The 13397-nt window shown below is 38.4% G+C and overlaps 1 protein-coding gene across 4 annotated transcripts in view; it reads left to right on the top strand.

The window, feature by feature from the left end:
* STAU2 (staufen double-stranded RNA binding protein 2) overlaps positions 1-11038 on the top strand; it is a 172185-nt gene extending 161147 nt beyond the window's left edge. For all 4 annotated transcript variants that reach the window (XM_054634961.2, XM_054634948.2, XM_077186495.1 and 1 more), the window contains 2 exons: positions 8979-9067; positions 9912-11038. In XM_054634961.2, coding sequence (XP_054490936.1) covers positions 8979-9067; positions 9912-10005 — 183 coding nt within the window. In that variant the 3' untranslated portion in view covers positions 10006-11038. The remainder of the gene's footprint in view (positions 1-8978; positions 9068-9911) is intronic.
* The last annotated feature ends 2359 nt before the right edge of the window (positions 11039-13397 follow it).

Here is a 13397-nt window from a genome sequence, read left to right as displayed (position 1 = left end):
AGAATCTACAGCCCTAAACTCCCCCATTGTTCCAGCTACAATTTGCTCCTTGAAGAAACCAATGGCCAGTGCTTTGCATTAAGGGTAATCTATTGCTTTTGTCTTCAAACTGAAGTTTCTGGTCATGTTTAGATTGACAAGAGCTTAAAATTTAAGGTAATGGACTCAGTATGAGAGAACAAACATTCTTTCATTCTAAAATTGCTAAAACCAAGGAATCTGATATTTAGGAAATTGCTCCCATGTCTAAAGCAAACTGTATGGTCTTTAGACATAAAAATATGTCAAGTTTAAAGAAAAAAATAGGTAGTTTTGTTCAACATTGTAGGGAGAAAAGTACTCTTTAGAATGTTTCAGCAAAGAAAAATTTGTGAGAGGCTCTCACCAGTCATCTCCTCCTAAAAGGGAGACTTTTTCTCCTCTATAGAAAATGTTTTGCATTGTTGGGAAGATGATAGCTTGATGAGTGATAGTGAAAGGAATGAGGCATTTTAATTAAATGGCTGCAGTGCAGACTTCAAAATTTTCTATCATTAAATACCTTTATTCAGAATCTCCCTCTTTCTATCTTGGCCTATGACAAAATGCATGCAAACTAGTAAAACTGATTCTTACTTTTATTGCCTGACCTTGAGCCAGCACTTTCTGTGCTCATGTTCTCTCGCTTTGATTTCCTTCTCTTTTAAAACAACATTAATTAAACTACCTCTGTTCTTCAGTGACGCTTTGTCTCATGAAGAAGAGGATATTGGCAAGGAGAAACAAAAAGTATGTAAACACTAGTGAGAGTATTTTACAAGTTGAGTTTACTAAGTGAAAGAGTAACCATGTGGAAACAAGTATTGAGTAATACTTGATAGCTTGAATCTTGTTGTATACTGATTTTGGCATGGATAGTTTGGAATTCATAAAAATCCTCTAATATATTTTGGGTTTTTGACTGCTCTGTATAAGCAATTACCTAAGAAAACCATTTAAATAACAGAATAAATGCTTATAGCTCATTAATTTTGTTAAAAGAGTTCTAGTTATATCTCCAGTACTATGTGGGTCAGGGCCCATTCCCTCATGGGGAGTAACACTGTCATTTATGTGTTGACACCCATGCAGTGAAGGCAGTGGCAGTGATGTCAAAACCAGGATGGAGCTCTGGAGGTCAGATGTAGGAAGAGGATTGTTTAACAGAGCAGATTTTAGAAGTCACTGTAAACTCTTACACAATTAGGAATCTCAGTCAAATTATTTAAAATCAAGAGGTCAAAATCTTCTGCAATGTATATAGGGTTAATGGCAGCAGACTTGCGACTCTGTTGCAGTGATGTGGAGAAATGCCTATAAATAAGTAAATAAATAAACCAGATCATTCTGAGAACACAGCTGACAAGGATATTGTCCAGCCATCAGTGATGAGAGAGAGATTCATGGCCTTTTTTCAATGCTGGTGCAAGATTTTGCCTGAGGATATGCATTCTCCTGTTTTCAGCTTTATGTTTGAAGCTGTCTTTCTTAAAATTTCCTATAATTTTTGTCTGCAGCTCCTCAATCATGCTTGAGCGTTGTCTTAGTTGCATAATTTAAACCTCCACCTACCAATACAATAATTGGCCATCTGAGTACTCTCATTTGGAAGTCTCTAATTACTGAAAGCCCCTACATTACTTAAATGTCTACCTCCTTCTGAAAGTTAGTGTTTAAGTAGCTTTTGATATAAAACTAGAAGCAAGATTAATTTAGGATTAATTGCTGTCTAGTGAAATTCTGTTGTATATAAGTAGTGCAAACACTTGGAAATTTTATTTTAAAATATTTTCTTTCATGTTCTTAAGTAAGCTGTGATGATTCATGATTCTTTCTCTATTTGTTCTTGGAATTGCAGCCACTGAAGGAAAAATTTAGAGTCTTGAATTTAGAAATAAATTTACTTTAAAAGAACTTCCTGAATTCTAGACAAAATCTATAGCAGATACACTGAAAAGATACTGAAAATATCTGATAGAAGATTTATTTAACACTTAATTCTGTTTTAACCGTTTAAGATTTATTTTAAGTGCTGGTACTGGGGCCCAACTTTCACACCTCACTTCACCATGAGAGGATGTAGACACACCTCAGTAGATACTGGCACTGAACCTGAAAGCTCTTTTGAGATGTTCATGGACAAGCATCAGCTTACTGGTTTCCTGCATAAATTGTCATGAAGGCAAATGTCTTGGTAGCACTAGAGCACTCTGCCCCTTTCAAGTGGGAATATGTGTGTGGGAGGAGTCTGAGAAGATGCAGATTAAAGAACAGTCCTGTACAGTCCGAGTCCCATTCAGATCCTTTAGCAACCCCTTCTTCTCTTATTCCTACCTGCAAGTAAGAATACAACCTAAACTTGGCTACTAGACTAATCTCTCCATGCTGGATTAATCTCTTATATTCTGTTAACTTTGATGTGTTTGACTTTAAGTATCATTTATTAAATCCTCTTCACACAAAAACATACCTTTTACTAATTTTTAAATAGGTGCTTTTCAGCTTTTCTTTCTTTGTGATTGGAAAGCTTTCTATCACCATTAGAACAATAGATCTGTCTCACCCCAGATGATTATGCAGCTCTTTCTTGGGCTTTAAGAGAATGCTTCACCATTCCTTACTCCTGAAATTATTGCATGGTCGCAAGAATGGCAGTCAGATTTCGAGTGTGGTGGTTCACATGGAAAATAAGCTATGCCCAATTGACTCTCTCTACTGTTAAGGAGTCTCTTCAATAGATGTAGATGAATTTAGGTTGAAGATCAAAACCTATGGAAATGAAGTTCCATGTTGAATAGTGTCTTTTACTCCATGCACTTCTCAGCATATTAAGAGGCATGGAGGAATGAGTACACGTGTCCAATAAAACTAGGTGGAAGAAGGTGACATGCATGCTGTTGATAGAAGCTCTGTTTAATATGCTGGAAAAATTGTTCAAGAACAGTTAATCCTTACTTTAGGATTACCCCCAGAAAGCTGGCAAGGTCAGGCTGTACATGGATTGTGTGTCATTTAAATTCTAGCTGCATGATTTGCCTGGGGGCAGCATTAACTACAACGTGGGACTTGTTCTAAGCTACATCTGTGAATCATCATTCTTTGTTTGAAAATAGTGAACTCCTCCTATCCTCCAAGCTCCTTCTCTTGACAGGTGCCATCAGTAGCCTTAAGTGTAGTGCCTATCAGGTGACTATGCCTTTGTGCAGAGATTAATCAGTTTTGGAAAATGCTATTTCCATGTATACTACACGAGCTAATCAGATTATAACCCTGTGTTTTTCATGCATATCATAAACCATATGAGGAAAGAGCTTAAAGTCATTTAATTAAGGTTTACACTGTGTGCTGTGAAAAGCCTTTCCGAACTTAATATTCAAACAGATTTTAACATTGGTTCGCATGAAATCTAATCAACTGGAGAGAACAGCACATTGAAAGGAAAGCAATGAAAACTCCTAGCAGGAGTTATTGCTTGCAATATAGTAAATTCATTTACAACAGAAGCTGTGGGAAAAAGGGATTTGTTTGCAATACTTGGTTTTTGTTTGCCTTGAATGTAGCCAACCTGGCAAATTCAAGAGAATTAAATAGGTATGTTAAGGAGTCAAATTTTAGCTACTTTGTGTGCATATTTGTAAGTCTACACAAAGAAATATATCTTCTCTTTGTGCATTTCTCTATGCCTGAAAGATTGAGTGTGGGCAAGTTAAAGACAGGTGGAAGCTTAGTAAAAAATTTCTTCATCTAGAGAAATGAAAAGCAATCACCAAGAACAATAATTTGAATACATACAAATTTAAATAGTTGCTCAGTTTTGGGGCACTGAACCTTCAAACTCACCTCTATAGCTGTAATATTGTTGGGGTTTTTTCAATAGCGTTTAAATGTGAAATTAAAATCCATATATTAAAAATTCATGAAGTGCATCTCATTACTGAGGCAGACAGCTTTGCTGCAATGTTATTGCATAGCTGACATTGCCTTTTGAGGCCTCAGTAGTCAGGGAGAGGTAAAGAAACTCACTGATTAGGGGGACACTTTTGATTTAGAAAATAAATAAACATTGATTTATTTGTAAATACTACCAGTTTTGCTCATGCTCTACCATGGTCTAGGCTTTTGGCTAGAAACTTAAATCCAGGACTAGAGTCTATGATGGTAACCTGGTATGCAAACATATTCTCAAGCCTAAACTTGAGCAACAGAGACTTGCTGATGCATATGGCATGTGACTACAAGAAACATGACCACAATGAATCATTTGACTCAGCAGACTCGGTCCTTAACTAAGACCCAGCTACTAAATGCAATAAAATCTTGTCCTTCATGAACTTCTCTAGACCCTGACAAGTCAGTCTTGCAGTTTCTGCCTGTAATTTTATGTCTTCAGAAAACACTGATTAAAGCCAAGCTGAATATGTTTTTTCATGTACTTAGAAAATTGATGTTAGGAGGCATATTGCCAGTGAACTAACAGTATGAAGCAGTGTGTTTATTAGGATTGTCTCAGACCTCCTTGGTAAAGTCAACTGGAAGAGCCACAGAGGAGAGCAACAAACTTTTACAATTTTCAGTTTCACGGAATAAGCTGAAATGTAATATAGATTTAAGAGGAAAAACACAAACCACATACTGTGTTAAAACAAACGTGGAAATTTTATCATGAGGATGTGATCTTAAATGCACATGGGCTAGTGGAGTGCCTGTCTGCTGCTCTTGCTAGAGAATGATCTAATGTTACTAGATTGTCATTATAAGACACTTAATCCCCAGAGTGAGAAACAGGAAGAATATTTACAAGTTTCAGTGCTATTTACTAATTGCCAATTGACTTGAGGAAAGCTAAAAAATGACTGGAAACATCCATCCCCATCCTGATACACACACATACTAATAATGGAAATGGCAGCCAAGACAAACAGCTAGCAGCGCGGTGCATCCTGTTGGCATCGAATTTTTGGCACTGTTGTAGCTACACAGAAAACAAGTGATACAAGAAATGTGTAAAGACATCTGTTCTGTAACCTATGGGGCTTCGCTCACAAAACAGTTGTAAAATCTTCTGGGGGAGAGAAAAATTTCTCTGTATCTGTGCAGATGCTCTATTGTAAGAAAAATATCAATGGAAGGAAGTGTTGAGCCTTTGAAAGAGGAAATTGTTCACCAGATTTGCTGTCAAATGTTCCATTCTTTTCTTTCCTTTTCATTTAACCTAAGTTATCTGCCATTCATAAGTTATATTTAAGCCAAGTGGTGTAAATCTATTGGGACTAATAGAATTGAATCATGGATTAAATTACCCTGGTGTCTGCTTGTAACTCTTCTTCACTGCAGATTACTTGAGCTCTGTGTCGCTCGGCTGACTATTCAGGTCACAGCCTCTAAGCTACCAGCTTCCTTCCTGAATCCAGAATCTTCATGTCTGTCTAGGGGCATGATGGGGAGAGAAGAAACATTAAAGACATCAATTAAGATCCAAAGTATTGTTTACTCACCTGCTTCTCTTAGCGTGCTGATCCTTCCAAATACAAGCAGGCTATGAGGGAAAGAAAGGGGGGAGTGGGTTTAGTACACTACAAGGCTCTCTCTACCATTTCTGTACTCCCCTTCAGCCATATCCCATGAATGAACATTTAAAAAGGAAATAAACTTTTCCAAAACTCAAATCTTGTTGCAAATATTGGGATATAAGTAATTAGGCTTCCCCCACAGGTAACTTACGGAGAGTAAGACATGGTTCCATGAGAAAGAAATCAGAGCTCATAAATAACCTGGAACACATTAGGAAGCTGGAAGTTAAAGAGGGACTGTGAGGTGTAGGAGACTGGGAGAACCTGGGGAAGAAAAGCTTAGCCCTGGGAGCTGCTGGAGTCCTGGGTGGGAGCGCATTTAGGAGCTGGAAAAATGCAGACTTTGACAGTGCTCACAAAAACACCTTGATACCTGTAGCTGGCAGATAAGGATACAGGCACAGGACTGCTTCCCTGCTGATTGCTCTCTCTGATACTTGGTTTCATAAATGCAATAGGTCTGAGATTTTATCTTTTATGTCATATTTCAGTTTGGGAAAGGCATGGCTTGAAGAAGGGTGAGATGGCGAAATAAGACTGCACCATGTTACAGGCATTAAGATTTGGAAATTGTGTTGGTATTAAACATGCTTATCATTTAACACCTTGAGCCATATTATCATTTTATGTATTTTCTCTAATTGTTCTGTATTTACTTTATTGACAGCCGTATGTTCCCATTGACACCCAATGATCCGTGCTTATAGGCAAAGTGTTCATTATTTTGTATTGTAGTACCTCCCTTGCTGTTAGAAGAGGAGAGGGGCTCTCTTGATCTGATCCTATTAAGCTAGTGGCGAATATTCATCTAGGAAGTTTCAAATCAGTTTTCCTGGAAAACAACCCTGAAAGCTGCTCTGTAATTCTGTAATTTATGTGGGATGCCTTGCAAGTAGCCAGTTCTGTGAGTAAAACAGTAGTAAGCAACAGAGCTACTCACCAAATCTAGAATTTGTATGTTTGTGTTGGTCTAATTAATCTCTTGATGATTTGGGGATTTCATTTTCCCCTAATTGAGACCAGACTGTTCTGCAGATCATATGATCAATCTGTGATTTAATCTTGAATGAAACTTTACTTGGCTCTACTTACAAACTATGATAAGGGCATTTTTGTCCAAGTCATTGCACAAACAAATAACCTGAACACAAAGTTCTTCCACAATAAGTTTACAATTCACACATCAGACCAGGAAGCTAAGAGTGGGTATGAAAAAGTAAACAAGGTGGGTTGAGAAACATGTGAGGTAGCAGTTTAACTGTGTGGGAGGAGCCGATGTCTCAGCTTCCTTCCCTCCTTGAAGTGCTACCTGGTAATGGGCTTTGGTTTACCATACATAAGAAGGAAGGAGATTTGATAGTTTTGCTAATGTGCATCAGGAAAAAATGGATGTGGGAAGACAGGAGATTCTTGGGTGCTGGTCCCTACCCATTGGATTCCTTCTCACAGTTGCTAACCCATGACCAGTTAAAGTACAAGGATACACAGGAGCCCAAATCACTCCCCTTCCTCACATGATGAGTCCTGCTTGCATTGTGATGAAAAGGACCTCAGGGAGAGGAGGAGAGGAGAGAAATTGGGATGGAGAAATATGTTGGGTTACTGGAACAGAAAAGTTACAAGGACAGTAGTTGAAAATCCTCATTGCCACTGGAGGAATTATTTGTGATAAGCAGTGATTTTGCTGTGCACTCAAGATCAAGGATGGAAAGATAGATGGTGGTTAGGTCTTATGGGAGTAGAGAATACACATGTGAAACTTGTGAAGGGACACTATGAGGTGCTAGAGAAAGAAATTTTGTGAAGAATGGAAATATACCAAAACATCAAGAAAACCAGAAGAAATGAGGAAAGAGAAAATTCTCTCTGGGGAACCCGGTGAGTGACAAAAGTGGAAGATCCAGTAGTGGGATCTCATACAGGGGGCTCACAATACATGGTAAAGGTGGAGTGGATTGTAGGTAACAGTGATAATCTGAGGTTTACCAAGAGACTTTATAAAATGTTCAGCTTTTTTTTTTTTTTTCCTTTTGGTCAGGGAACAAACCATAACATTTCACAGACTACAAAGATTCTACTTTCATGCGTGATGGGTGGGAGTGCCTTGTACAACCTTCTGAGGCTTTAGCAGCTAGTCATTACTATAGACAAATATGGGACACATGGTCTTTTACTTTGGGGCAGCATGGCAATTTTTGTGCTGTTATTCATCTCACCAAAATACACATTGTCTAATAATATTTAAGTTGTATAAACATACCTTTCAAGGGAAGGAGTTGTTGAGAGAATCCAGGCAAAGAATTAGTACAAAGGCAAATCTAATACTTCATTACAATGGCAGCTCCTGTTCCAGGCAGGGTCCCTGCTCTCTGAGGGAAAGGAAGATAGAGTCACAGATTCTTTCTGTCCCAACAAATAAGAAGACAGCAGCAATTGCTGCTTCACTGTGAACAGCAGTTTAGGGCCTCCAGTCAGTTCCACTGCTTGAGGTGTTAGCTTAGGGCACAATGTGAAAAGTCACCTTTTCTTTCCCCTGTGATTAGTTCTGAATGCATCTCAGGAGGAAGTGATTAAAAAGCAAAATCCATTTTTCAGTTCTGCTTTACATTTCACCTTCTCAGTAGAAGTGACCTCAGCTGTTTTATTGTGCTGGCTCTATCTTCAAAGTCAGCCATGTGATGTCAGAGAGTTTCATAATCAACCTTTTCTGAATCAATTACAGAAAAGAATTTTTTTTACCAAAGCAGATAGAGGCAAGAGAAGAAGAGAGGACTCATAGCAGATGAGGCAGAAGTTGGTCAATGAAGAATGCAATGGAAAATGTTAGACAAAAACTGACTGTTCTTCTATTCCTGATTCTCCCTAATCACTCCATATAGGCTCCCCCTGATTAGCACATTTCACTCACTGTGTATAAAACCTCAGGCTGTAACATTGTTCCAGATCTGACTTTGGAGTGCTGGTAGTGTCCTGCTGACCCTCTTCCCACTTCTCACACCTTCTGCAACCACTTGCAACTCAAAAGTTTGTCCATAGGATCTCTGCAAAGTGTGGGCTCTAGGAAAGTATGTGGGGAAGCTGGAGAGATTTTACAGCCAGAAAGCCAAGAATCCTAAGTCTATCCTATTCTTTCTATAAGTGATGAAGCTTGCATTGGCACAAATGGGAGTCACTGATATGCCCAGGAAGAAGGAGATCTCCTCAATCCATGCACAAGCACAGCTCTTTATCATGGAGCTATTGTGCACCCACTCTCTTAGCCCTGTAGGCTGGATGGCTTCAATATACAGGAAATTAATTGAATCTAGAAAATCAAAACGCACACCTTCCTTCATTTAGTGCTAATATAATTGTGCCACTGGGTTTTTTGACAATTCATTTTTTCTTTAGGCAGCGTTAAGTGCCTTGAAACAGTTTTCAGAACAAGGACTGGATCCAGTGGAAGGAGCTATGAAAGTTGAGAACGGTTCTCATGAAAAGTAAGTACCATTTAAATCCTCTGCATTTTAATGCCTGTGTGGCATGGTAGATAAGAAATGTTAATTAAGAGCTTAGTTGCCCTTTTAAACCTATGCAAAACTATTTCCTCTGGAATTTGCATACAGTTTGTGACAATTTGAGAGGAAAAACACGATTTCAGGTTTAGTGTAACTGATAATGTTTACTAATTAGCTATGAGATAGTCAGTCCTGTGGAAATGCTAAAGAAAAGGATTTTCTTTTCATTGTATGGGTTCTGTGTAAGTAGCATAACAGGATTTTTGTCAAATGTGTTGTAGCACATGATATTGCCTGTAAATAAGCATAGCTATCTGCCAATAAGTCATTATGACTGCAAGCTGAATTTTACCTCAGAGAATTTAAAAGTTGAAATTTCTTTCAGGTCTTAAAAAACTCTGATATGGAATTTAGCTTTAAGCAGTAGACAATAGAACAGGGTTTCACACTGGATTTTCAATTATTTAAGAAAGTGGGATTGTCCATCCAGTAAAGATTTTTTTTCAGCTGCTAGTCTGTTTATGTAAGAAAGTAGTCTTGTGTTACTAAATAAATTAGGAAGTAATAGAGTAAAAGAAGTAAGACTAAAATTGGCATTTGGAATTTCCAGTAGATATATTGCATCTATTTATAAACTAATTTAATCAGAAACATTTTTCCATATGATCTCATCAGCATAGTATTTGAACATAAATATTGTTGTTTCACTTTAAAATGTTACCTTCCACAATGACCTTTGAATCTCATGTGCCATCTGGTAATAAACATGTCTTAAAGATGTGCAACCCTGGACCTTACCACTCTTGTTAATGTATTAATCTTTCAGACAAGTCAAGCATCTGGGAGAGAAAGCAGACAATAAACAGACTAACTCAGGCACCATTGCTCAGGACTGCAAGGATTCAAAGGCTGTCGTCTAGGAGCTTCCCAGCACCCACGGCTGCCACTGCATCCTTATAAACCTGTCAACACGCAATAGGGTGTATGTGTACAAGGAAATGAATGACTAATACCATTATTTGAGTCTTATGTGAAGACAACACTATTCTAACACAAGAGATAGTATACATGGTACTGTTTATTCAACTGTGGAAAAAAATAAAATTGAACATTTCCCTTAGAACTCGAGATCAGAGCATAACTCAATTGCCCAGAGGCAGAAGAAGTCTGATCGTGTTACTGGAGGTTAAAATAACAATGAATTAACAAAAAGTGTTAGGGAAAAAAAAAAAAGGGAAACTTTACAATTGATTAAAATTGATTAATATCGAAGAAAACAAGAGAGCATTGGTTCAGTTATACAATTTTTTGTAGTGTAGTTTTAAGTTCAGCTTACTGTTTTTTAAATAATGCTTGAATATTTTAAAATTAACCAATGACAGTGCTGTGAGAATTGTAGTTGTTGTCTTCATATATAGTCATACAGCTTATCTTTTTATGCAGACATTATGCATTCTTCATTCTATATGAATATGTATGACTTTAAGATGCACTACTCAGAGTTGTATGCAAACAGAAGTTTAAATCTTGACAAGTATTTGCTTAACATGAACAGATGTTAGTTATGATCATTTTCGATATACTCCAGGAAAAAAGCAAATATGGTATTTGATTTTCCTTGCCATAATCAATTAAAGAGGCGTCTTGCCTCCAAGCAACATTTTCCCCGTCGATTCTGCTCTCTGTTGTGTGAAGCACATCTACACCCCATTCTGTGTGTTGTACCAACCCACCGTTTGCATCAACTGAGTGTTTTTAATCTCTGCATTCGGACCAAGAGCAAAAGGGAGGACTGCAACGTTATCAAGCCAAGGGTGGAAACTGTTGATGTAAAGATCATTCTTTTGTGAAAGGAGTGGCAGCAGAGATAAGACCTGTGGCTGCTCTGTACCAGCGTATTTCTTTTAAGTGTGTGGCCAAATGCAGTAAAACCACATCAGTTCATGTGTACAATGACAGTGTCTTCTCTTTTTTTATCACTCACAGTTAGACAACTAAGAGAAAAAAAAGGAAAAGAAAACAATTAAAAACTAGCAAATGACTGGCTACCACACTAGAGCCAGGTTTTAACCAAGCTGTCCCCATGCTAACACTTTCTACAAACTTACAGTGTTAGACCAGACATGCTGGTATTTAGGTCTATTATCTATCCAAAATACAGACTATTTCATTTCATGCAACAGATAAAGCTTAACTGCATAACAGCCATGACAACATTGCGCAAGATTGTAGAAGCACCAAAACCAGAGATCACAACTCAGTGACTCATGCAGAAAAGCAGAGGAACAGCAATGTGAGGAAATGGTGCAAGGCACAGTGGCATTGATTCACCTCTGGGATGGGCTTTTAGGGGAACACACATCTTGCTCTGCCAGAACCAGTGCTTGGAGGCCTTTTTTTCTACTTCATGTTTCTCATGGGTATGATTCACTCTCAAGCCCAGCAGATAAGGAGTCTTTGTTCTAAAAGTTTGAAGTTTTCTAGGGTCTGACTCCATAAAAGAGTCAGGAACAAGCTGAGCCTTTCAGCTCCCACAGATTTCCAGGAACGTTTGGCACCTGGCAGACTCAAGTTATTCAGGCAGCAGCACACAAAAATAATTAGCTCTTCCACACCACCTTTCTCAGGGATATGTTACCTGCCTAATTGGCAGATGGAGCAGAAATTCTGCTCCTTCAGCTCATCAGACAGCTCAGAGAGTTCAGAAAGAGCCGCAGTCTGTGCTTTAGCTGTACCTGCCAGTATGCAGGATACAAGTGGCATTACTGTCCCCTCTCAGGGAGAGCAAGAACAAAAGCAAGAGGCAAACCCATTCCTCTGTCCTAAGGGTGAGATGCTGTGCTTACTGGGGAGAATGTGACAAGGAGACTGGCAGTATGGTCTCCCTGGCATCAACAGAACCTCTGTGGTGTGCTCCCTGTCTCAGTAAATTTTAGATTAATTGCTTTGTTGCAGGTGGGCTCTGCATTGAGCACCAGGCTTACTCCAGTGCATGTGGAGTGCAGCAAAGTGATGCTCACTTCACTCTCAATGATCAAATTGCAACCAAATGTGTGCAACCAGCTGTCTAGGCCCAAGAGAGCTCATTCAGCCTCTTCAATCAAGGCAACAGTAGAGAAAGAGTGTCTCTGTGAAACTCTTATTTCACATTCTCTTGCTTGTAAGAACTATGCTTGATTCTGATTCTGACATAAAACAAGGCAAGTAACTGAGTTGGGGGGCTCACTCCTTTTTCTCAAAACTGTAGAGACATGGAGCAGACTGGGGGAGGAGGGTCATATAGTAGCAGAAGTTCTAACTCTTTTCCAAAAGCAGGGCTGACTAATGATTGTTGTAATCACAAGTTAGAAAGTCTGCAGCCTTATGTCAAGTGCACACAGGTGGCTGTTTCAAAGCACCTTCCAAGCCACAGGTTAAAAGCTTCATCACAGAGGCCCCAGTGAAGCCTGACAGTGCTTTTTCTGGAATAATCTGAAGAAAGAGTTCCTGCTCCCTACAGGTACCAACAGCATCACAAAGACCTCTGTATGGAGCTCATCAAGACACTGCACCTGAACACCACAGTGTCATCTTGGTGTCATTAAGGCATTCCAAGGTTCCTGTGTCAGTAGAGAGATTTCAGTCTGTTCTACGTGCAGCATTTATCTTCTCGAAGAATATTCTGCAGTATTCACACACATATACAGAAATGCACTTTAGTTTGGCATTATCGCTAGAAACCTCCCAAGAGCTTGAGCAAAATTCTTGCATCAATGATATGCATCAATGATATCAATGATATACAAGTCCAACCACTGGACTTGTCTCCAGTCTTTAGTCTGGTTGGTTCACAGCTGTTCCTCTTAGTTCCTGAGCTGTCAGTATCTGAAAGCTGCTGGGAATTAAGTCTGATAATCTAAAAATGAATATATTTTTATTTTTCTAGACTAACCTCATATTTTTTCTTTTTTTTTTCTTTTGTTTTCTAAAATAAGTACACGTGGAACTGAACAGATTTTATATTTAGTTTAGTTTAAAAAGTCAATAATGATGGACACTGAAAGAGCATCAATATGTTTGAATGTTGCTATTAGTTCTGAAACGGTTGTTTGTTTTTCTGGCAGTAGTTGATGTTTTTTATTTTATTTTCATTTCTAGATTATATGTTGTTTAAGGTATAGATTTTGTCCAACTTCTGTTTGCAAAGCAGCAAGTTTAGTTCTCCATTGCACACACATACCACACATCTCATCCTGTGTCTCAGAGCACTTTAAAGATGAGCAAATGCCATGTTTTACAGAAGTGGATCTAAGGTGCAAACTGGTCTTTAGGA

This window comes from Agelaius phoeniceus, chromosome 1 (assembly GCF_051311805.1).
Source record: "Agelaius phoeniceus isolate bAgePho1 chromosome 1, bAgePho1.hap1, whole genome shotgun sequence".
NCBI lineage: Eukaryota > Metazoa > Chordata > Aves > Passeriformes > Icteridae > Agelaius > Agelaius phoeniceus.
Note: the sequence above shows the minus strand (reverse complement) of the source record. Positions and strands in the feature narration are given on the sequence as shown.